The sequence below is a fragment of the Panthera onca genome, chromosome D3, assembly GCF_046562875.1.
Source record: "Panthera onca isolate mPanOnc1 chromosome D3, mPanOnc1 haplotype 2, whole genome shotgun sequence".
NCBI classification, from domain to species: Eukaryota; Metazoa; Chordata; class Mammalia; order Carnivora; family Felidae; genus Panthera; species Panthera onca.
The window spans coordinates 92,810,483-92,834,877 of record NC_138350.1 but is presented as its reverse complement, the minus strand read 5'-3'; the positions used below and the strand labels follow the sequence as shown (position 1 = coordinate 92,834,877).

The 24,395-nt window shown below is 62.4% G+C and overlaps 1 protein-coding gene across 4 annotated transcripts in view; it reads right to left on the bottom strand.

Annotated features, from left to right (window-relative positions):
• Positions 1 to 24,395, bottom strand: part of NFATC1 (nuclear factor of activated T cells 1) — a 109,102-nt gene that overhangs the window by 75,240 nt on the left and 9,467 nt on the right. For all 4 annotated transcript variants that reach the window (XM_078435104.2, XM_078435105.2, XM_078435107.2 and 1 more), the window contains exons 2-3: positions 18,866 to 19,961; positions 3,046 to 3,205 (exon numbers count right to left, since the gene is read on the bottom strand). In XM_078435104.2, the coding sequence (XP_078291230.1) occupies positions 3,046 to 3,205; positions 18,866 to 19,961 (1,256 nt within the window). The remainder of the gene's footprint in view (positions 1 to 3,045; positions 3,206 to 18,865; positions 19,962 to 24,395) is intronic.

The window sequence follows — 24,395 nt, the reverse complement described above, 5'->3', positions numbered from 1 at the left end:
CTCCGTGAGCTGCTCCGCGGCCTTTCCTGTCCACAGCAGTGCACTTTTGTTCGGTGAAAACGGCTGCGGGAAAGGGAGTCGAATGTCTGTAGTTACAGAGCCGGGCTGATGCCCGCGTCCCCCGACCTCAGCCCGCCGCCGTGAAGGCGGGACGGAGAACGCCCAGCTGGCCGCGGTGTGTGCGTCCTGCAGCCAAGCAGGCAAGCACTAGTCAGCATGAAACGCAGGGCCTTAAGCACGGTCCCCGCAAACTCCAGCTGCTGATTGCCGTCTGGGCGGACGACCTTTCTCTCTGGGGCTCCTTCCCTGGCAGGCCTTCTGTTTATCGGAACGGAATAAAGTAAAAGCGTGCCGTGCCCTGCCAGGCGCCCTCCGGCTGGCCTCCTTCCCCTAGTGACCGGTCAGGGCTCCTGATTTCGTGGTGGGGGCCAAGCATTCCCCATCCACTGCCTGGAGCTCTGGGCAGGAGAGCAAGCCCGACCCCACACGGGCGCCCGAGAGTCACGGCGACGGGCCCGGGCAGGAGGGCCGAAGCTCGTCAGGAACGGAGTCCACCGACGTCACACAGCGGCCACGCTCTGCGGCCACACGTCCTCCCTGAGGTAGAAGGGTGATGCCTTCGGGCGGTGGACACTACCTGTCCCCGTCACAGTTACCAAGGTGCCCCCGGAACACCAGTGACAAACACTCCAGCTCTAACGCCAAATGAATCTTCTTCCCGTCCAGTGTTTTCAGTTGGGAGGCCAGCACCCGCAGTCACCCCCGACACGTGGGCAGGAGACCCCAGCACGGCCCGGCGGTGCGTGGCGCCTCTTCCTGGGGAGCGCAGGGCTCCCTGATGCCCAGGCGCCTCAAGGCATGTCCTCTGCTCTTCCCGTGTCCGGCATGAGGGTCCCCAAGACGTGGGAAGGGACAGACCGCGCACGGCCCGCTCCACATAAGGGAGCCGAGGGGACCAGGCCTCGGGCCCACCCAGGAACTCCACGATCCGTGGTCTGTGTGGGCCACAGAACCTGCATTTCTAGCGACTCCCAGGTCAGGGCCCTCACGTTGAGAACCTCTGTCCTTCAGAAAGAAGTCTTCAAACCAACCACTGAAACCACCGAAAATACCCAAGCCAAAAGCAGCGTCACGTGAATGGAATTCACCGAAATAGTGGCCAAGGGGACCTTTTGTTGCTCCTGATGATTTGCTGTTAGAGACGCCCTGGACGGACGCGGGGCGGCTGAGGTCTCCCCAGGCCGCCGCTCCAGGGACAGCGAGGTCTGGGCAAGAGGTACGGCCCGGGGCTGCGGGCACCTTCTCCTCATCACCCCCACCTGAGCGGGCGGGACGGGGCCAAGCGGGAGTGCGGGCGGGACGGGGCGGGTGCGAAGTCTCTGCAGAGCCCCGTGAGCGGCCCCCTGGCTCTGCTGACACTTTACAGACTTTTACAGAAGAGCTCCTCAAAAATAAAACATTTTGATTCCGAGGTTATATTTAATTCACTCTTTGTTTGCCCTCAACGAAGGAGTAACAGCCAGGGTCACGGCTCCTAAGAGGCGCGGAAGATGGCCCACCGCGCACACTGCCCACGGGTGCCATCAGGGAAGCAAGGCCGGCCCTCGGGCTCCTCTTCCTCTTAACGTCTCGTCTGAATCAAACGTGTCAGCCTAGGAAGACGTGGGGAGAGGAGGCGTCCGACTGGACGCAGCATCAGCAAGGCTCCAGCCACCCACAGGACCTACATGCCACAGGGGGTGGTCGCCAAGCGTGGACCTGCCGGCAACAGCAGTGGGTGGGCCACCCCCCGCCAGGGGCCAGACCCACACGGACGACCCCCGGCCCCCACCCAAGGCCAGGCCCACACAGACGACCCCCGGCCCCCGCCAGGGGCCAGACCCACAGGGACGACCCCTGGCCCCCACCCAGGGCCAGACCCACACGGGCGACCCCCGGCCCCCACCCGAGGCCAGACCCACAGGGACGACCCCTGGCCCTGCCCGAGGCCAGGCCCACGCGGACACAGACGACCCCTGGCCCCCACCCGAGGCCAGACCCACACGGGCGACCCCTGGCCCCCGCCAGGGGCCAGACCCACAGGGACGACCCCTGGCCCCCACCCAGGGCCAGACCCACACGGACGACCCCCGGCCCCCACCCGAGGCCAGACCCACAGGGACGACCCCTGGCCCTGCCCGAGGCCAGCCCCACGCGGACACAGACGACCCCTGGCCCCCACCCGAGGCCAGACCCACACAGGCGACCCCCGGCGCCCGCCTGAGGGATGACCCCCGGCCCCCACCCGAGGCCAGACCCACACGGGCGACCCCCGGCCCCCACCCGAGGCCAGACCCACACGGGCGACCCCCGGCCCTTGCCCAAGGCCAGGCCCACAGGGACGACCCCCGGCCCCCACCCGAGGCCAGACCCACAGGGACGACCCCTGGCCCTGCCCGAGGCCAGGCCCACGCGGACACAGACGACCCCTGGCCCCCACCCGAGGCCAGACCCACACGGGCGACCCCCGGCCCCCGCCCGAGGGACGACCCCCGGCCCCCACCCGAGGCCAGACCCACACGGGCGACCCCCGGCCCTTTCCCGAGGCCAGGCCCACACGGACGACCCCCGGCCCCCACCAGGGGCCAGACCCACACGGACGACCCCCGGCCCCCAACAGGGGCCAGACCCACAGGGACGACCCCCGGCCCCCACCCAGGGCCAGACCCACACGGGCGACCCCCGGCCCCCACCCAGGGCCAGGCCCACACGGGCGACCCCCGGCCCTAGAGATCCCTGGGAATCCCTGAAAGTAATCCCACGTGCACACAGTCTTAGCTGCTTACAGCTGGGTTTAAGCTACGGAGCCGAGAGCTACGTGGTCGTCCACTGCCAGCCACCGTCTTACGAAGGAGGAAAGCAGGACTGTACGCTCTCAGCTGAAGGGGCCAGGGGAGAACAATTACGCTTTAAGAGAAAAAGAGAAGCACAGATAGAAGCACCACGAGCGGCGGACCAGGGGCCCCCTCGGGCTCCCGGCGCGTCCTGCGGCCAGCAGACCGGTACCTGCACGCTGGGGTGTCCTCCGGCCGACGCCTTCACGGCCCCGCGGCTCCCCTCCGTCTCGTAGTGGGCTCTGTGGTGGGGCTTGGGCTGCACCTCGATCCGCAGCTCGTAGGGCCCCGAGCGCGAGGGCACCTGCCAGTCCAGGGCGGGGAGGGACGGGCTGCGGGAGAACACACAGGGCGTTAGATGGCGACGCCACGCGCCTCCTCGCACGCGCGCCGTGGCAGCGCCCCGCCACGTCCGACGTCCGACGTTCCCGTCGGGCAGGGGAACGACCCCGTGAGGCCAACGGTCGCGTGACCGGGACGCACGCCGCAGGCTGTCGGGTCCCGAGACGAGGTTCTGGCAGACATCGCGCACGACCTCAAAATAGTTCCCTCCCGTCGGGATAGGCCTTTTTAAATGATTTATCCTCCGTGGCAGGACGGGTTCCGGAACTAACTGAAGATCCTTTCAAAGTCACCGAGGTACGAGCCTGACCACAGGAACGGGAGGCCACGGCCCCGCTCGCCGGCCGTCCAGGGCTCGCCGGCCCCCCTTCTAACTAGCTCGCGGTGACCGCACCCCAGCCCCCTCGACCCAGGGCCCACGCAGGACAAACGAGACGGCCTGCTCGCTGAGGGCGCAGACCCAGGAGAAGAGAGGGAAACCGGGGGTGTCACGCGAGGTCACATGTGTGCGCTGGCAAGGGCAAGCGTGTGCACCTGCCAGATCCCATCCTAAGAGCCACGGAACCACGCTGTCTCCTCGTGGCACAGAGGTTTGCTTTAACAGCCCCATTTCGTAGCTGCAGAGCTGGCGACCTTTGCAAAGGAGGCAATTTCCCCTTTGAAACCAGGTCCCGCTCTCCCGACGAAGTATATGCCTCAGGGCCCCACCCCTTAGGAAGCTAACGCGCAGCCCTGAGCAGCTCTGGGCCACCTGTGCTGGCCGTTGTGTCCCCCCCCACTGGACCGGGGTCTGGTCCACCGGCCACCGCGCTCCAACCACAGCCCGCTTCTGGGGGCCCCGTCTCCCCTTCACGCCCCTGCCTGCTGTGTGCGCGTCAACTCCGTCGTAACGAGATGCTGAGACAAAACCTGAGGCCCAGGGTCTCTCACTGTGTAGACAAACCTCAGGGATCTCTAGAGAAACCGATCCAGCAACTTGACCAGCTAAGAGTGGGGTAAAGACACATGTGCGCAGGGAATCTGCCCAGGACTAAAACGGGCCAAAGTTGGCGTGAAATGCCAGCGTCGCTTCTAAAGGGCTTACACAGCCGTCAAATGAGACTTTTCCTGACGAAGGAAACGCCTTGGTGGGTCAGAGGCATTTCCTAGACGAGGTTATCAGCCGAGCACCGGCTTCCGGTGACACCGAGGGCGGAAGGAAAGGCCATCTGGGAGGACTTCTGGGGAGGGGTCGAGGGCGGGAAGGGGGTCGGCGGGTTGCTCCCCTGCCCGGACGGACTCCGCACAGCGCAGCGCGCAGGCAGGCAAACACCGCACCCCCGCTGTGGCGAGGGCGCCTCCGCTCAGTGTCCCACACACCAGCCCCGTGTGACCCTAACCGCTCCACCGACCTAGGTGAACAGAAAGAGAAACAAACTCTTGGGGCCACCTGCCTCCCGGAGGTAAAACCAGAAAGGGGGGGCAGGAAGGAGGTGGGAGGCACCGCGGCAGGTCCCTGGAGCGTGGGCCTGGGCACAGGCGCTTTCTAATCCCCTGCGCACTTGAACGTGACCGGAGAGTAAACGTGCCCGAACGACCCGCTCTGGGTCATCGGCGAGTGTGCCCACGGTGCGCTACCGCGTGGTCTCGCGTGATCACAAAGTGCTACGCTACACGCGGTTAAAGTCACTGAAAATTTCCGGTGTGACAACAGATGCAAACTCGTCTCCGGCTCAGAGACGGGGCCGAGCCCGGAGAGATATCTGGGGCCCTGGGGCCACAGCTCCGCGGTCCCCACGGGCCGGTCCCCACGCTGCCGCCCGGCCCTGGCCCCGGCTCCTGGGCTTTGCCCGCTGAACGTAGCAGACGACTCCGTACTTCAGACCCATCTTCGAGTTGATCTGATCCTCTCAGTGCAACAAGAAAAAGGTGGCTGAATCCATAAGTACGATCCACGTGACCTGTAGAGACTACCTGAAGCTCTCTACGTGCACGCGCTCAAACATCTCAAAATCCTCCCCAGAAACGATCTCCACAATTGGATGTGTATCTGGGAGTATTCTCATTTAAAAAAGGGTGTATTTTAATAAAGTAAAATATGTAACCGGATACCCTGCCTTTTTAAAATTAAAGATGTTCAGCATTTTGGCATACTGTTAAACATCGGTTCGATCCCAGTATCCTATTTTGCCATATAAGTAACTGATTGCTACCTCGCTGCTCAGATTCTGGGTTGTTTCCAATTTGTCGCTATCACCAGCGAGGCGAACGGCCAAGTAAGAGGCCTAGGCCACCTTCCTGGTCACATCAAAGGCAGCAAACACTTGAACCTCTGGATGTGTCTCCAGACGTCGCCCCGAGACACTCCGGGAGGCCCCTCATCGGCCGGGTCGTGCGTGTGGAGAACCCGCTGGAGAACGTGCTCCATGCACGTGGCCCATCCTGCCAACACATCCCACCAAAGACCTTGCTGGGGCCTCGTGGTCACAGACACACCAAGTGCAAAACAGCCCGTTAGATATTAATAACAAACACTTCAAACCAGCAGCACTAACCTCTGAAGATCTCAGGAGGCTCCATATCTGTCTGATTTCTTTTTTTTTTAATGTTGATTTATTTTTGAGAGAGAGAGAGAGACAGAGCAGGAGCGGGGGAGGGGCAGAGAGAGAGGGTGACACAGAATCTGAAACAACTCCAGGCTCCGAGCTGGCGGCACAGAGCCCGACGTGGGGCCTGAACCCACAAACCGTGAGACCATGACCTGAGCTGAGTCGGACGCTCAACCAACCGAGCCCCCAGGAGCCCCATCGTCTGATTTCTCATATGCATTTTTCCGAAGACAACGCGTGCCCCCAACCCCTGGCCTGAAGGCCTGGCGCCCAGCCCAACAGACGGCCCGGTCCTGCTGCGTCCTCCAGATCTGCTCCGGGTTGACGGTCACCGTCCTTAGTTCTGTTCACACTCATTTGAAAGTGACACGTAATGATTTCACAATTGCAGGACACAGGTCTCGTAAACTCCGTGTGAAGCACAAACTGGTGAAACAGCACAGGAACACCAGCCCCGTGTAAGGTATACAGTTGGCCAAAGCTGCTTTTAGCTTGAAGAGCCCGAACTCGTTTCGTCCCCCAAGACCACTGGTCGAGGTTCAGCTGCCGGGCCTGGCGCAGAGGGGACTCTGGGAAATCTGCAACCACAAAGAAGCAGCGTCCTGTGGACGCCCTCCCTCCCCCGCTCGTTCCCTCTCTCTCCTCTCTCCGACCCTCCCCTGCTCACTCTCTCTCTTCTCTCTGTCCCTCCCCCGCTCGTTCCCTCTCTCTCCTCTCTCCGACCCTCCCCTGCTCACTCTCTCTCTTCTCTCTGTCCCTCCCCCGCTCACTCCCTCTCTCTCCTCTCTCCGACCCTCCCCTGCTCACTCTCTCTCTTCTCTCTGTCCCTCCCCCGCTCACTCCCTCTCTCTCCTCTCTCCGACCCTCCCCTGCTCACTCTCTCTCTTCTCTCTGTCCCTCCCCCGCTCACTCCCTCTCTCTCCTCTCTCCGACCCTCCCCTGCTCACTCTCTCTCTTCTCTCTGTCCCTCCCCCGCTCGTTCCCTCTCTCTCCTCTCTCCGACCCTCCCCTGCTCACTCTCTCTCTTCTCTCTGTCCCTCCCCCGCTTGTTCCCTCTCTCTCCTCTCTCTGACCCTCCCCTGCTCACTCCCTCTCTCTCCTCTCTCCGACCCTCCCCCGCTCACTCCCTCTCTCTCCTCTCTCCGACCCTCCCCTGCTCACTCTCTCTCTTCTCTCTGTCCCTCCCCTGCTCACTCCCTCTCTCTCCTCTCTCCGACCCTCCCCTGCTCACTCTCTCTCTTCTCTCTGTCCCTCCCCCGCTCGTTCCCTCTCTCTCCTCTCTCCGACCCTCCCCTGCTCACTCTCTCTCTTCTCTCTGTCCCTCCCCCGCTCGTTCCCTCTCTCTCCTCTCTCCGACCCTCCCCTGCTCACTCTCTCTCTTCTCTCTGTCCCTCCCCCGCTCACTCCCTCTCTCTCCTCTCTCCGACCCTCCCCTGCTCACTCTCTCTCTTCTCTCTGTCCCTCCCCCGCTCACTCCCTCTCTCTCCTCTCTCCGACCCTCCCCTGCTCACTCTCTCTCTTCTCTCTGTCCCTCCCCCGCTCGTTCCCTCTCTCTCCTCTCTCCGACCCTCCCCTGCTCACTCTCTCTCTTCTCTCTGTCCCTCCCCCGCTCGTTCCCTCTCTCTCCTCTCTCCGACCCTCCCCTGCTCACTCTCTCTCTTCTCTCTGTCCCTCCCCCGCTTGTTCCCTCTCTCTCCTCTCTCTGACCCTCCCCTGCTCACTCCCTCTCTCTCCTCTCTCCGACCCTCCCCCGCTCACTCCCTCTCTCTCCTCTCTCCGACCCTCCCCTGCTCACTCTCTCTCTTCTCTCTGTCCCTCCCCTGCTCACTCCCTCTCTCTCCTCTCTCCGACCCTCCCCTGCTCACTCTCTCTCTTCTCTCTGTCCCTCCCCCGCTCGTTCCCTCTCTCTCCTCTCTCCGACCCTCCCCTGCTCACTCTCTCTCTTCTCTCTGTCCCTCCCCCGCTCGTTCCCTCTCTCTCCTCTCTCCGACCCTCCCCTGCTCACTCTCTCTCTTCTCTCTGTCCCTCCCCCGCTCGTTCCCTCTCTCTCCTCTCTCCGACCCTCCCCTGCTCACTCTCTCTCTTCTCTCTGTCCCTCCCCCGCTCGTTCCCTCTCTCTCCTCTCTCCGACCCTCCCCTGCTCACTCTCTCTCTTCTCTCTGTCCCTCCCCCACTCGTTCCCTCTCTCTTCTCTCTCTGACCCTCCCCCACTCTCTTTCTCTCTCTCTCAAAATAAAGAAACTTAAAAAAAAACGGTCGTCCTTGTCTCAGGAGACACAAATCCAAATCGTGTGCCCGTTACTATCATAACTACCCGAGCTGCTGTCGCATGTGGACCCCCCCTCCCCCCAGAGCGGCCCTGGGGCCTGGGTCAGTGCCAGTCACCTGGGGGGTGGGGGGGGCAGGGGCCCCTTCCGCCGGGAGCTCTGCCGTGTGCCAGGGGCCCGGATAGCACTGCCCTGTGTGACGGCTTCCCTCGAGCCGTCACAGTCTCCCCGGCACCCCTTCCGAGCGTGGGCGAGGCCTCCCGTGGGGAGAGGAGGCCTCGCGCTCCCAGTCTGAATCACCGGGTTCTCACAGCGGCTGCCACCGCCCGTTTCCCACGAGAAACGCCTTTCGACTCTCACTGAACCTCAGTCTTCCTCCACGTAGGAAAAGCGTGAAGGGTTCTTTTAAATGCTTGGTTCGCGGCACCTCCAGGCTGTGAGGAGGGAACCGGCCAGGTCCCAGCTGCGTCTGCCTGGCCGGTCCCGGGACCCTGGAGAAGCCCTTCCCACCCGGGCCGCCAGCTCCACCCCTCACCAGAGTCGAGGGCCGCATGGACAGAGGCCGGCGTCTCTAGAACCCGCCGGACCTTGCCGACGGCCCCTTCCCTTCAGCGACGTTGCCCAGAAGCACCGGCAGCAGGGCCGTCCGCTGAGCCACGCATCTGTGCTTTGCTGCACAACACAGCCTCCTCGTGTCACAGCACCAGTTCCTAACAGGTATTCGCTGACACGTGGTGCCCTGACCGCCTCGCACACAAAGCTGGACAGAGACGTGGCTTCTGCAAGGGCCCTCCAGCATTTCTGTGCAGGGGACCCGGCGAGCCAGAGGCCCAGCCGCCGGGAGAACCGCTGAGGGATGAGGCCCGGGGTGGGGGGGGGGGGGGGGCTGTTTGTACTGGAAGTCAAAACCAAGGTGACCTTGATGACACCGCACTGCTCCTGCCAGGGCCCGGGGCGCACAGAAGTCTCCAAGCCTCAGCGCGGCTCACACGACAGTCAGCCACCCGGCCGGCGCTCTGGGAGACCCATGGCTAACGGGGCCACGGCAGGGCTCAGGCCAGACCTCCAAAGCCCCGAGACTCTGGATGGAAATCACCTCGTCAGTGACCACTGACGCCAGAGAGGGACACCGGACGTCTGCCTCCCGAGGGGCGTGCACTCGCCATTTTGCCAAAACACGAAGCCAGATGACCAAATTCAGTACCAGTCTGAGAAACAAAAAACAAAACAGGGACTACCCAGGACAGGAGAGCCTGCAAAGCAACACCACGGGGGCACCAGGGAGACCCAGCCCGGGTGGGGGGACGCCCTGATGGCCGACGGGGTCGTGGCTCCAAAGAGACGCCCGCTGAACGTGTAGATGAGATGATGCGACGTCTGGGCTGTGGGACAGCCAGGAGGGGACGGCGGGGACTCTGTCGCACGCGTCCTCGGCTCTCCGCGGTACCAAGTAGCAGGCGGGGCCAGGTTGTCACGGGAGGCGACAGCGCTCACAGGGCCGCTGTGGTATTCGGGGCCCGGCCACGTGATTCGTGTCTCTTTCTGTGTATCCACAGCTTATAGGTACTTACCACTTAGAAGAAAGCTGTAACGGCTTTTATGAGCCCTATTTTCCTAAAGTAACTGAAGCCGTAAACTCTGAACTTGGCAGGACTCAGGCCCGCCCAAAGGAAGGACAATCGAAACTTAAGGAAAACGAAATTATCAAAGTTTTAACGCAACACATTTTCTCAGGGTCGCGGCCAAAGGCCTCCTCTCCTCTCATCTGTTTATTTTGGTTTTCCCTCTCATTTTAAAGAGGGTTATCAGTGCGGTTCTCAGGCCCTTCGCCCGGGATCCGGGCACAGGGTGCGCCCGGGACCACACAGGAGTCCTGGCACAGGCCCGCCCGCCCCCGCCCGGCTCTGGGCTGAGAAGCTTCTTCCCACACCCGAGAGGTCGACCTTCCTGGAGGGCGGCTGAGTCCTGTCGGGAAGGGACAGGTAGGTCCACCCGTGATGAAACCTTGGCTGACCGCCCACCAGCGTTCCAGGGCCAGGCGCCCTTCCCTGTGCACGTCCTCCCTGCAGTGCCCACTGTCGGGGCCCCACAGGGTGGCCCCCCGGGAAGGAGGGGCTTCGCTTCTGCGGGGACAGAAGTCCGGGGGAGACCTCGCACAGGACTTTGCTCCCGGAGCCTTGGGCCCTCGCTGCCCGACAGCTGCCTCTGCTCCGTCACTGAGGGTGACTCGGAGCAGGACCTGCGACAGATGCCGCAGGGAGGACAGTCACGCAGAGGATGCAGGAAAGGCACAAGGAGGCCATCGTCTGCAGGCTCCCGAGTGAGCCGTCTGCCCCCACCCCGCCCCTCCCCGCGGTTGGCGACGCGTCCCGTGATGGTCCTGGGACCCGGGAGCCCCTCCAGGAGGCCCATCCACAGCGACACCGCCTCCTTGGCCCTGACCTGTCCCTGTGCCCCACGTGCAGGCTCAGCAGCCCAGAGAGGCTGTGGCCAGTCAGGAGCTCCATTCACACTCAGCACAAACTGGGAACCTACGGCGCGCGAGCCATACTCCATACTCGTGCCGGGTTCTAAACTGACGGATTCGGTAAATTCCCTGATAGTCTTTGCCTCAGGAGTCCCACCGCCCGGGCTTTTTCTGGCTCCCAGGGCACCCACATCACCCGCGTTCTGCCCCCAACTCGCAGACACGCCTCCATGGCCCCCACGGCCCCCACGGCCACAGACTGTGCCCTGACCTCACTGCCCTGCACTCAGATGGGGAGGGATGGCCCAGAGCCCACGGCCTCCGCCAGCCCCCTGCCCTCCAGAACAGCCCAGACCGATCCAGTAATGCCAGAGATTCCCTACGGTCCCACCAGGCAGGGGCTGCTCAGGGAGGCAGAGAGGAGGAGGCTCTGTCCAGAAATCCAGACGCAGACGGAAACAACTACGAGGGACCCGCCGTCGACCCAGCAGAAGGGAGCTCTGTACCGACGCCTCACTCCTGCCCCTGCGCTCCGCCCCTCCGGGACTAGACTGGACCTGTGTGGACACAGACCACCTCTCCCGGTGGCACTCGGGCAGCAGAACGCCACCAGCCACACGCTGCTTATAAAGACTGAGAAACTCGGGACCTCCAGGTTCACGCAGGTTGGGGTGCAAAGGTGCCGTGAAGCAGGCTCTCCCACCGGGCGGAGCACGCAGGACAGGCAGGGACAGACACACAGCCGAGGTCACCCAATGGGTTCGGTTCCAATAGGGGACCCGCAGCCTGGATACTCATCAAATAGCGACCACTCTTTCTCTAACGTGAAGTTAGAAACCCAGCGGCTCAGGATGCGTCCAAGCACAGCATTTCACGCCGGGGACGCTGTCTGGGGCCGAGCCCTTGTGCTCAGGCCACGGGAGCCCCGTTGCCAGCGGATGCCGCAGCCACATCACCGTGGTCCCGGGCCCTGCCTGCGGGGTCGCGGCACCTGTCCCCAGTTCGGCCAGAGCTGAGGGCCCCTTCTCTGCAAGCATCAGCCACCGCCCACGGCCTCTGCCTCTGGCCCACGTGCCCGCACGCCCCTCCGTGATGGGAACCGAGACCCCACCCTGCAGCTGAGCAGCTCCGGGCCCCGGCCGGGAGGAGACGCCAGCACGTGGGCCCCGATCCGCACGTGGCCTCAGAGCACAGAGCCCTCCAGTGAGCAGGCCGTGCCATCCAGAACCTTACGGGGCCTGGTGGCTTCTTACTCTTTTATTTTAAATTGGGAAATTGCCACACACCTCGGTTTGTCCATCTGTACGACGAGGCTTACCCACACACTGCCTCCCACAGCAAGGAGCTCTCTGGGCCTGGGTCCAGGGCCCTGGGGAGGGGCACGTTAGGCTTTCAGGCCACAGTGCTCGCCCCTGACAGCCCTGCCGGACCCCAGGCTCCGGTGGGAGGGGGGCACTCGTCACCGCGCACCCACCCCACAGATGGCCACGTTCACCCGTGGGGAGTGATGCCGAGGGAAATCGAGGCATTGCCACGTGGCTGGAGAACTGGGCACGATCTCACCATGTGTGAGATCACGGGCACTGGGATGAACTACCACATCCTGGCGACCGTCCGCTCAAACCTACAAGCGGCCTGCGCACCAGAGAAAGGCCTGGAGCGTCCGCCTCGACGGGCCGTCGCAACAACACGGCAGCGGCGATAAAGTCGCACAGTTGTCACCGCACTAAACACGGAAGCACCACGCGTAACTCCCTGCTCCCTGCCCTGCGTGTCCTGCGTGGGCGGCTCGAGCTCTGCAGGAGAAGCGTTTATTTATGCTAGGACTAGAACCTGCCCCTCCCCCGGGGCTGGCCGGGATCAGCGCCCACAGAGCCGGGAACCTAGTGTGCGGGTGGCTCCGGGGTTCAGAGACGCCCTGGCCCCCGAGTCCCTGCAGCGCGGAGCCGAAGGCAGCCTGACAGGTGGGGTTTGCTGCGTGCACTTTCTCAGGGCAGCGACCTCGTCCGGAAATGCACCTGCCCCACGGCCCACGTGCAGGCGGCAGGCAGGGCACAGACCACCTGCGTCAGAAGCAAGACCTTAGGCAAGTTGCTTGTTTACTGAAAACTGACCGAATACTGTGTGTCCCAGCTCGCAGATGACGGTTTAGAACTATTTATAAAAAAGCGAACCCCATCGTGATACGTAAGTGGTTTTTGTTCAAGAAACCAAGCAACACGGGCAAGCAAGTCCTAGTGCTTTGCGTGGAAGGTCTAGTCCTGCATGTGTCTCTGGCACAACCACGGTCTCTGGCAGGAGCTGGCCTGGCGGCAGGCCACACCGGTCACCGGGGGTGGACAACCCCCTTCCCGCACCCTTTCCTCAGAGGAAAAGGCCCGAGCAGAGATCAGTTCTGATCTGTCTGCGGTCAGCGACACAGGACGTCACGGGACGCTTGCTCCCGGCAGGGCTCCCACTGTTTGGGAAATCTCCACACTGGGGTCCCCTGAAGGCCCCGTGTGCACAGGACAGACGGGAGCAGGTCAGACTCAACGCGGTAACTCCTCCCGCCCTCTGACCGTTCTATGAAATGAGCCACGGTCCGGATCTCGGTGGTCTGACTTAAGGGCCACGTCCCGCACTCGCACCTGGGACAACCATGGCAGAGGTGGGCAGAAGCCTCGCCCTGCCCTCCCCGCCCCCACACATCCGCTAACTACGCTCGCCAACGGCAGGCTCACCTTTCAAGGCAGAGGCAGTACTCGCCGCGAAGCACCTTCCCAGGTGTTGGCCGTGAGCTCGGTAAAAGCAGAGAGAACCCGCACGAGAGGCAGAGGCCCGGGTCTCCGCAAAGCCTCTCAAGCTCGGGCCTCTCGGCCCTCGTACTTGTGTGACAAGCAGACACGGCGCATTCAGCGTCCCCGATGGGGACAGACGGCGCCTGGGTCCTCCCCGCTAGATGCCGGGTTCACCCCGGAAGGGGTTGTGCCTCAGGTTAATCTCTGGCCTCCCCGGGACCTGTGTGCTGGGCGTCCGCCCGCCCCGGAAGCGCGCTCAGCGTCCCCTAGCAGGACGCGTTCTCGTCACTTCCGGGCACGTCCCGACGCCCACCCCGCCCTCCACGACACGTCTCCTGGGAGCAGCGGTCAGGGGTCACGGGCTGAGTTCTGGCTCTGCCCCTCGATAGCCAGGGCCCTAACGGGCGTCCCCGACTGCACCTGCGTCCTGCCAGCACAAAGGGGACACTACAGAGTCCCCACGGGGCCCCACGGCACGGCCCAGCAGGCTCCCTCCTATCTTAAAGCTCCGTGTCAGCGAGCCTCCTCCAAGGGGCCTGCTGCTGTGCCACGAGCCACATGCCAACATGGCCCAAGACCGCCTGAGCACAGACGGCTCGGGGCCAGGGCTCCCACAGGGGTGCGACAGGGGCGAAACCCCAGGGACACCGCGATGGTCCCAAGCATTACCAGCCTACAGTTGAATCTCACTCCAAGCTGGGACACACTCTGAGACACTCAGAAAACATAAAATCAGTCGGGGTCGACAGACTTCCAGAAGCCAGCACCTAACGCCGGGCACAAGGGCCGGGGACGCCATGAAAATCGATGTTGCAGCCAAAAACCTGAAAGAAATGTCAACCACGCCGCCCTAGACGCACAGCCTCCCCAGGTCCCTGACCCAGCTCAGCTCTGAGCAAAGACAGCTCATTACGGTTACCTGGCCCCCTAGTAAATCTCTTCAAGAGCTCAAATCGAAAGAGCAAAGTTTCCCATATAGGAATTTAGTTCTGCAAGTGAGAGGTTGATGCTACAGAAGATCGCATTAGGGGCGCCGGCTGGCTCGGCCCGTGGAGCGTGCAACTCCTGATCTTGGGGTTGCGGCTTCGAGCCCCACGTTGGATGTAGACGTTACTTAGAAACACAATCTTTTTTTTTTTTTTTTTTAACATTTATTTATTTTTGAGACAGAGAGAGACAGAGCATGAACGGGGGAGGGGCAGAGAGAGAGGGAGACACAGAATCGGAAGCAGGCTCCAGGCTCTGAGCCATCAGCCCAGAGCCTGACGCGGGGCTCGAACTCATGGACCGCGAGATCGTGACCTGAGCCGAAGTCGGACGCTCAACCGACTGAGCCACCCGGGCGCCCCGAAACACAATCTTTAAAACAAACTCAAATAGAAGGCTTCTGTGCTTCCAAAACCGGTTTCCTTATCCGTCTATATTCCTCACGTGAGTACGCCTCTTTGAAGGCAAATTCAGAGATGATTCTGGGTGCAGAAGCCGAAGACGTTAAGACCCTGTAAGCTGACACGTCCCGTGAGCCTGTCCTAGGAAAAAAGGCGTCCATGCGCACAGAGGCAACCCCCAACACCGGCGGTTGTGCACTGACCGGACGGACACCCGCCAGGTCCGCCGAGTGACCCGAGGAGTCAAGAGCACCCACCGAAACTTGAGATCCTTCGTGCCACCGCGGAAGCCTCTAGAAGCTGCCCTCTGACATCTACCGTCTAGAAGTCACCAAGCGTAAGCTAGTGTCTTGTAAGTCAGGCCTTCAGATGTTCATCCCGTTCTGGCCTCCACACACCCGCCCCCCCCAGCCTCCCCACACTCGGCCCCCCCAGCCTCCCCGCCTCCGCACACCTGCCTTCCCCCAGCCTCCCCGCCTCTGAGCACACGCCCCCCCCAGCCTCCCTACCTCCGCACACCCGCCCCCCCCCAGCCTCCCTGCCTCCACACACTGGGGCCCCCCCCAGCCTCCCCGCCTCAGCACACCCGCCCCCCCAGCCTCCCCACACTCGGCCCCCCCAGCCTCCCCGCCTCCACACACCTGCCCCCCCAGCCTCCCCGCCTCCGCACACACGCCCCCCCCCCCAGCCTCCCCGCCTCCACCCACTCGGCCCCCCCAGCCTCCCCGCCTCCGCACACACGCCCCCCCCCCCAGCCTCCCTGCCTCCACCCACTCGGCCCCCCCCCCAGCCTCCCCACACCTGGCCCCCCAGCCTCCCCCAGCCTCCCCGCCTCCACCCACTCGGCCCCCCCAGCTTCCCCGCCTCCTCACACCCCCGCAGCCTCCCCGCCTCCACACACTCGGCCCCCCCAGCCTCCCCACACTCAGTCCCCCAGCCTCCCCGCCTCCACGCACCCGCCCCCCCCAGCCTCCCGGCCTCCGCCCCGCCCCCCCCAGCTGCCCCGCCTCTGCACACCCACCCCCTCCTCCCCCAGCCTCTGCACACACACCAGCTGCCTCAGCAATGGAGTCTAGGCTGACCTGGGAAGCGGTTATCACTGGCATCATCACTGCAAACACCCTCTCCTTTCTGAAGAGGCTCACAGCCTGCCTCTAAGACTTAGAAAATTCTAGATTTTAGAGGGACTCAGACACATAGATGCAGTTTCTGTGTATTTCCCAAGCTCTGAGAACAGAAGGGTCGTTCTGTTAAACTCTAAAACATGTCAAAACTATAAAGCAATGAAGTTCTATGAAACACTATGGTTAGTTTCACCATTTCTTCAAGTGCAGCGAGAACCAGGTACCCTTTCTGACGGCCGTGGGCCTATCAGGACGCTCTGCACAGAGGGGTCGCCGTAAATGTTCGGACAAAAAAAGACCTCAAAAGGGAGAGAATCCCACAGCATCCAGAGTTCTTGGGAAAGGCTAGTGTTGCACACTTTTCATTAAAAAGCTCCTTTTCCGGTCAGGATGGGATTAAAAGTGCACCCAGCACATCTGTTGTGATGAATTCTCCACATCCCAGACTCCAGAGACTGTTACAAACTCGGCCCTGGGGCTGCACAGCCGAGACCCCGCTGACGTCCCAGGCGCTGGCCAGAGTGGGACAGGAAGCCTGATGCGGCCACCCTCTCCCGCGGGTACGACGGCCTGTCCCTGTGGCCCGGCTGCCCTGGGGCACCAGCCGACAGGACAGCATGGGAACAGGACAAGGGACCAGGAAACATATTTCACTGTGAAACCAAAACAGGGGGAAAGGTTAGCTTCCACCCTCCCCCCACGTGCCGTGTTTGCTCACCGAGCTCATAGGAACTCCGGGCGCCCTCCCCTGCTCCCAACCGGGCGCTGTGACAGGGGCACATCGTGGGGCCCTGAGCACAGACAAGACAGACGGACTCCTCTGGTCCGCACCCACAGCAACCTGCCAGGGACACCCGAGTTCCTGCAGACGCCCCGCAGCTGAGCGAGCCTCCAAGGGGGGGCCGTCGTCGGAGGTGTCCTGCCGTCCTCACGCGGAGGCCACGTCGGGTGCTCTGGGCTCAACTGCATCCCCCCCAAATTCCTGGGCCGGAGTCTTAACCCCAGGACCTCAGAATGTGACTGTGTTTGCGCATGGGGTCACGTTACAGTGAGGTCACCGGGTGGGCCCTGGTCCGGTGGCTGGTGTCCTTGTAAATAGGGGACATCTGGACAGACACAAGCCAAGAAGACGGGCCTCAGGAGCCAACCCGCTGGCACCCTGACCTCTGACCCCGGGAAACAAATGTCTGTCGCCTACGCCGCCAGGGCACAGAGCAGCACACAGGGTCACCGACACGTCACGCTTCACCCTGAGCCACGGTTTCCTTCATGCTTGTGGCCTTGGCCCAAGGAGTCCAGTGGGAGACCGTGGCCTTCAGGGTCCACGGAGACCATAGTATGTGAGCCTGTGTGCTTATGGCCGTTGGCTTGGAAATAGTCTTATTTTTACTTGAAAATCATAGAGAGGACAGCAGGCATAAAAGGTTCTTAAAAATTTTTAAATGCCTCCAAATGGATTTTTAAAACTCCCATGCTCACGAATTAAATCCAGGTGCTGAAATACATTTGTTTTGATGATAACTCTGAATACATCCGCTCGTTAAGCTCCGTACCATGCAAAGTAGAAGCTGGGATAGAAATGACACGAGTCAAGAAAAATCTGTGGTGATTCGAGCTCTCCTGTTTTCTCGTCACCGACTCCCACCCTAAACAGCACGCTGGCAGGAAGGCAGCGTCCACAAGCTCAACGCTCTACAGGCCGTCAGTCAACAGGGCGCCTGGGGGCTCGGTCGGTTCAGCATCTGACTTCGGCCCAGGTCATGATCCCTCGGATCCTGAAATCGAGCCCCGCGTCAGGCTGTCGGTGCGGAGCCCGCTCAGGATGGATTCTCTCTCTCCCTCTCTCTGCCCCTCCCCCCGTGCTCGCTCACGCGTGTGCGCGCTCTCTCTCTCAAAATAAATAAATACACATTTAAAAAAAGAATCCAGTCAACGTCATATTGATTTCCCACCACAGACTTTCTCCAGGCTCAGCCGGGTTCGCCGGGCACCCACGAGCCCGTCGCCCCTTGCGGCCGCGCCCCAGGCTCTCGCTGTGGACACGGGGTCTGAGCAGAGCAGATTCCGAATCAAAGGATGCTGCGGACACGCTCGCCGGAGCCAGTGGGTGCCGCTCCCCGGCGTCGCTTCCGGAACGCCCTCCCACAGAACAGGGACGGAAGAAACAGGACAGCGAGCCCAGGACACGGGACACACGGGGGTGTCCGGGGAGGCGCCCCGCGCTGCGAGGGAAGCCCGTCTCCGTGCTGGTAAAGCTCGAGGTGCAGAAAGCACTCTGCCAGGCGGCATTAGTGGCCCACCTGTTGGGAAGGCTATTTAGTTAAAAATAAAAACGCCGGGCTGGATAAGTGGACCCGGCGGAGTGGCGCAGCCCGCACGCCGCTGAGGAGTAAAATCAACAGCCCGAGACGCTCGCCCGAGCTCCCGTCGTCAGACTGCGGGGAGCGGGCGCCGCTCTCCCGGGACGGGAGGCCGTGCTGTTCTCCGAGGACCGCGGGGAGCGGGGTTTGCGGCTCTGGGGAATCGCAGCGCCGAGGCCCCAGCTGCAGCGACGCCACGGTGGCAATTAGGCGGGAGAACGGGAGCGGGTGAGCAGCGGAGGGAAGCACACAAACAGGGATCGTTTGGTTTTATGGAAAAAATGCTGAGCGCACACGTGTGCGCCCTGGTTACGGCCGGCGGGTCCCCACCTGAACGCACGTGCGGGAGCCCCCCCCCACCCCCCAGCAGCTCAGAACGTGGCCTTGTTGGGACACGGGGCCTTTAATGAGATAATTAAGTGAAGACGAGGTTTGAGGGTGTCCTTACAAGACGCGGATTTGAATACAGCCACGCGGGGAGAAGGGCGCTGAGGCCCAGGGAACGCGTGATGCTTCTAACGGCAAACCCTGAGGCTGCCGCGGGCCGCGTGGGCGTCCCAGAAAGCGCCAGAAGGCAGCGGCCCTGCGGGCACCCGGATCCCGACCGGCAGCCACCAGGCCGCGAGGAGCCGCCCGCGCCGCCCGCGGACCCCGCACGCCCCCGACCCCCGCTCACCTGGTGTAGGATGTCGGGGACCTGGGCCTGGCCCACTGGTAGGGGTGCTGCGGCACCGACAGGTACTGGTCGCAGAAGGCGCCCTTCCGGATGTGCTGGAAGGGGGGGACCTCCTCGGGCAGGAACTCAGACGTGGGCGGCGTGGCCCCCAGGTCCTCGCCGGCCGGCTCCACCTTGAGCGCCACTGAGGGACAGCGGTCCAGGGCGGTCTTGCGCGCCTTCACGGGGACGCCGTCGCCCAGCTCCAGGGTGCTGTCGGTGCTCAGGGCGTTGATGGCGGCCACGATGGCGGAGCTGGTGTACTGCGTGCTGTTGCCCAGCCAGGTGTCGTCGGTGACGCTGACCCGCGGCGAGCTGCGCGGGGACGGCGTGGGCGAGTGGTGCGGGGAGCAAGAGAGCTGCCGGCCGTTGAGGCCGTACTTCCTCTTGTTGCAGGGGGACGACGGCCGGGACGTGCGGGCCCCCAGCCAGCTCTCTTCCGTGACGCTCGTGCGGGGCGAAGTGGAGGGCGAGTGTCTGGGGGACCCCAGCAGGCCGCAGGCGCCCAGGCCGCGGGGGAAGCCCTCCTCGGGGTCTGTGGTCTTGGGGGACACGCAGGGCGACTGCCACGGGGACGTCTGCGGGGACGCGTAGGGATACGAAAAGTTGGACTCGTAGGACGAGGCCTCGGAGTTGCAGCTGCGGGAAGACAGGCTGCTGGCCGGGCTCAGGCACGAGGGGTCCCGGTAGGCCTCCAGGTTGGGCAGATTCAGGGTGGCCGTCGAGGGGGGCCGCTTGGAGCTGGGAATGACGTCTCCCACATCCACATCGTGGAAGAACTGGTTGTTGCCATGGTGCAGTCCCATGTACGAGGTGATCTCGATGCGGGGGCTCTCCAGGGCGGGGGCTCCGTTGGGCCGGATGTGGCTGGAGGACAGGAGGTAGCTGGAGGGCCCGCTGTCCACAGCCCCCCCGTAGCCCGGGGGCTGGCCGGCCGCAGCGCCCGGCATGCCCGGGGCGGCACTCTGCAGGTCGTGGCACAGAGCCGGCAGCGAGGGGTGAGCCGAGCCGGGAGGCAGAGCGGTGCTGATGCTGGGGGGTGCATAACTGTAGTGCTCTAGAAAGGGGCCAGAGAAGAAGACGGCGTGAGGGGCCAGTCGTCAGAAAGCACGCGCACAGCCCGGCGAGCCCGTCGGCGCCGCGCAGCTCCGGGCCGGGACCCCAGGAACCGACCCCGCCTCCCCTCCCTCCTCCGCCCTGCAGCGCGAGGGCACCCGCTGCACCTCACGCCACCGTCACGCTCCTACTGGCCGTCCTCCGCCCCAAGTTCCTGCCCGCAGAGAGCTGTCTGCTCCCCCCTCCCTTCCACTCTCCACGCAAACGCCCCTTCCCCGGCCACCCTCCCAGGTTTCGGTCCCCAGCCCAACCGCTCTCCACGCAGACACCCCAGTCGATCTCTTTTCCTCGGCACTTAACATCATCTCGGTCATCACCTCTTTGATCAGAAGGAACTAAGTTCTGTGACAGCAGGACCCCTTGCCTGCTTTAGCTTAGCTTGCTTCGTGGCTGTCTTCGGAGCCTATGACTGTACCTGGCACAGACAAGGTCCTCGGTTTGTCAGACGGATGGATGGATGGGTGGATGGAAATGTGGGTGGGCGGAAGGACGGGTGGGTAGATGGTTGGACGTCCGGATGGGTGGTGGGTGGATCGATAGGTGGGTGGGCAGATGGAAGGATGGGTGAGTGGACAGGTGGGCGGAGGGGTGGGGTTTAGCTACAGGAACCTGCACATGTAAAGAATACGATGAGCTCATCGCTGTCAAGATGTCCTGACTACTGGCTACAGACACAACACCCGAGGATCCGACGGAAAGCTTTTCTGGGGTCTCTCACGGCCTGGGAAGCAGATGACAGTGGCACATAGCTGTATTTAAGAATCGTTATATGCTAATTATAACTTCAAGAAAAATGTTTCTAAAAAATCACTACCGGTATAATTAGTCATTTTTAATAGGAAAGCCGCATTTCTGGAGCCACATCTTGGTGCCTCATTATTGTCGGCCTGGAGAGGAGGACTGCACAGTCTCTGAATAATGGAAACGCACACATGGAACCCTACACCGTCCCCTGGTTTAAGGGCACTGCTGCCCAGAAGACACTCCCTTCGACGAGGGTGCCGCCCCGTGCTGTGTTTCAGACACCCGCACGGACCGGCCTTGGAGAATCAAGGGTCTCAAAGTACAGGTTCGAACCCCATCGTATTTGCTCACAGGAAGCAGTCTAGCACCCTAAATAGGGAAGGGTCTACAGCTGTTCTTATTTTTTCCAGAAGGAGCCATTCAACCACCCTCTCTGGAGACCCAGGCTCTTGCCGTCCTTGCTACCAAGAAGTTCTTGCTTTCTTGCTCTGAATGCCCCCCGTGAAAACCTGCTTGCTGTTCCCCAAATGGCCTCTCTTCCTCCAGGCCCCTCACAGGTGGCCTGGGGAGAGCGCGCAGGCCCACCCCCTTTCCGAGAGAGCACCCCAGGTGCTCGGCGGGCAGCGGTGCTAAGACGCCCTGGCGGAGGCAGCGTGGGCAGAGTTCTGCCGAGGGAGAGAGAGCAGCACTGCCTCTGGGGAGACCAGACGCTGGGAGCGACAGGACGCGATCCCGTCCAGACGGCCCAGCCGCCCTGCCGCCCACCTCCCGTCTCGGTCCCCGCCTGCTCCCACGGCCCCATGGGCAAGCAGGACCCGGGACACTGAAGGCGGGGAAAAGACCAGCCCCTCGTCTCCCCAGGGCGGGAGGTGGGGAGCTGGGCCCACACGGGCCGCCTGCCCTGGGACCGTGTCCCATGCTCCCCACGTGGCCACTGACACCTGAACACAGGAACTGCAATCAAAAGTTACAAATACGATTACAGTCTTGGTAAAAATCAAGAAGTTGCAACCCTGGAAAGGAACTTCCCGGAGAAGGTCACGGTTCCTGAGGAAGAGGTGGCATGGCGGCCGTGCCCCCCGGGGACACGTGTGCACATCCCCACACCCGGACCCGGCAAACCGCCACACAGGTGCCTGAGCGGGACGTCATCAGGGGGAGGGGCCCGGCAGGCGCGAGGGGACAAGCCCCCAGAAGGAGGGCCCCACCCAGACCCCGGATCCTCAGCAGACAGGACGAGGCAGGAGCAGCAGGGGCGCCAACACCCGGGCCATTCCGCACGCAACGGGGTCTCGGCAGAAAGGTCCACCTCAGCAGAAAACGTTTGTTCGCAGCCACACGCCTTCCCGTGTAGTAAACACGTTTCCCCGCGTATTAGTATCATTATCGGTAAGCAGAATATCAGCAAGGAGAGCGTGAGTCCGTTTTACACACTCAGAGGACAGGAGTGTTAGTAATCAGACATCAAGAAACGACGTTAGTGTGTTTGGCATATTGCAAAATTGAGTGTGAGTGAAAGACACGCTCGGCTGTCCTGGTCCCCAGCACCCGGCTCGCTGCCGGCCACGGAGCCCCTGCCTCCTGGGCTGCCACAGGCGCCCAGCCAGCAGCGCCGATCCCACAACCGCTGGCACCGGCCGCACACGCCTCTCTGGGCGCCTGCAGCCCCCGCCCGCGGGGCGGTGAGCGCAGGTCTGCAGACGCCCCATCCCCGCCCGCGTCTGCGTCTGCGCCCTGGGTGCCTGGGCGCCACCTGCCCGCGCCACCGTCACACCTGTCCAGACACGCGCTTTCCCAGACCACCGAGAAAGCCACGCTGCTACTCTCCTGTGGTCTCGGCCCCCTCTGGCCTTCGGGGGGGCCAGACACCCCTGGGGGCCCCCAGCGAGCCCTGAGCCACAGGCATGAGGGGCTCTGCCCTCCCTGGAGCAGCTCGGAGTGTGCGGCCCGCCTGTGGGCTCAGGTCCAAGGGCTCCCAGGACCAGCGCGGTCTCGACATTCTGTCCTCCGGGTGGCAACGTCCCGACGACAGGGGCACCTCGCCAGACCCTCCCGGTGGACGAGGCCCCCAGGCCCTGGCCCGCCTGTGGCTGGGGCGCTCACACCCACACGGACCGTGGGCCCTGCCGTAGAGCCCTCGGACCCGTGACGCACGTGACGTCCCAGCGTTCGGTGAGGAACGTGTTTTCATTTCAAAGGGAATCACCGCCTCCAGCAGACAGAGCACCGGGCGTGGGGCTGAGGGGAACGTTAAACGCCACAAATACAAATGTGTGTCACAAAGCCACGTGCTGGGTCACCGCCAAGGAAGTGGTGTCCCTTGTGATGGGCCCCCTCCAGCTCCCAGGCTGTCTGGACCTCAAAGGAAGTTTAATGGACCGATCCCTGTATTCCCTGACACGGTTAAAAGAGCACTATGGGTGGGGTTCCCCGGGCGTCCCAGTCGGGTGAGCGGCCGACTCTTGATTTGGGCTCAGCTGAGGATCCCAGGGCCACGAGATCGAGCCCCACATCGGACTCTGCGGTGAGCACACGAGCCTGCCTGGGATTCTTTCTCCCTCCCTCTGCCCTTCCTCAACTCGTTTTCACTCTGTCTCAGAAGGAAATTTTAAAAATTTAAAAAGAAAAAAGGAAAACGGTGCATCTACAGTTTAAGAGTTGGGGCACCCGGCTGGCTCAGTGAGTGTAGTGAACACCTCTCCATCTCGTAGTTGTCAGTTTGAGCCTCTTGTTGGGGGCAGAGATTCCTTAAAAAATTAAAAATAAACGTAAAAAAAGAGAGAAGGTTGAGCCCGCAATTGAGCTAACATTTGTCGGCAAGAAGGTAATCCGAAGAATTAAAAAACAAATCCTACCAAACAGCCGAGCAGGACTGGGGGCCCCCCCAGCAGGTGCCTGGGCCCCAGGTTCTGACTGCACAGCCAGTGGAGGCATGCGGGGGGTCACAGGCAGGTTCTGGGTGAAACGGCCGGTGGGGGCGCAGCCGGTCTGACCGGTGTGCCCCCGGGAGCGCGGTCTTCTAGGAGGATCTGGAAGAGACCAGGAGGAGCAGACAATGGGCCTGGGCTGTGGAACTACTGAGGGGACTTTATGCAAACCAAACGCTGTCAATAAACATGAGTCAATGAGAAAAGAAAAAGCAAAAAGCCTCATTTAAAAAAAAAAAAAAAAAAAGACTCACCTAAAACACCACTTTCCCTAATTAAACAAATTACAGACGGAAAGCCACATGCCTGACCTTCGTGAGGGCCCCACAACGGTGGGGCTGGGCGCTGCATGATGGAGGTATCTCTGCCGGGGCAAAAACACATCAAGGGAGACGTCCCTGCTTGCCAAGCCCGGGGGCTCCCGCCTGCTCCCCACTCCGTTTGGGTTGAGGACCCACCTAAACCGTATTCAAATCTGTGTTACTTAGCGATTCAATGAAAATGTTTCCAGTAACTTTCTTAACAACCCTGAGATGTTCAGGCTGATTCATGTCGCGTCAGGAGCCGCTGAGGCGCTCAACACCCATTAGGGTCACTTTCTGCCGCTGCTTCTGGGACCTGGCCGTCTGCCAACGAGCGTTCAGTAACCTGCAGAGCAGGGGAGCGCGAAAGACAGCGCCCGAGTCGGAGCGAGTATCGTGGGG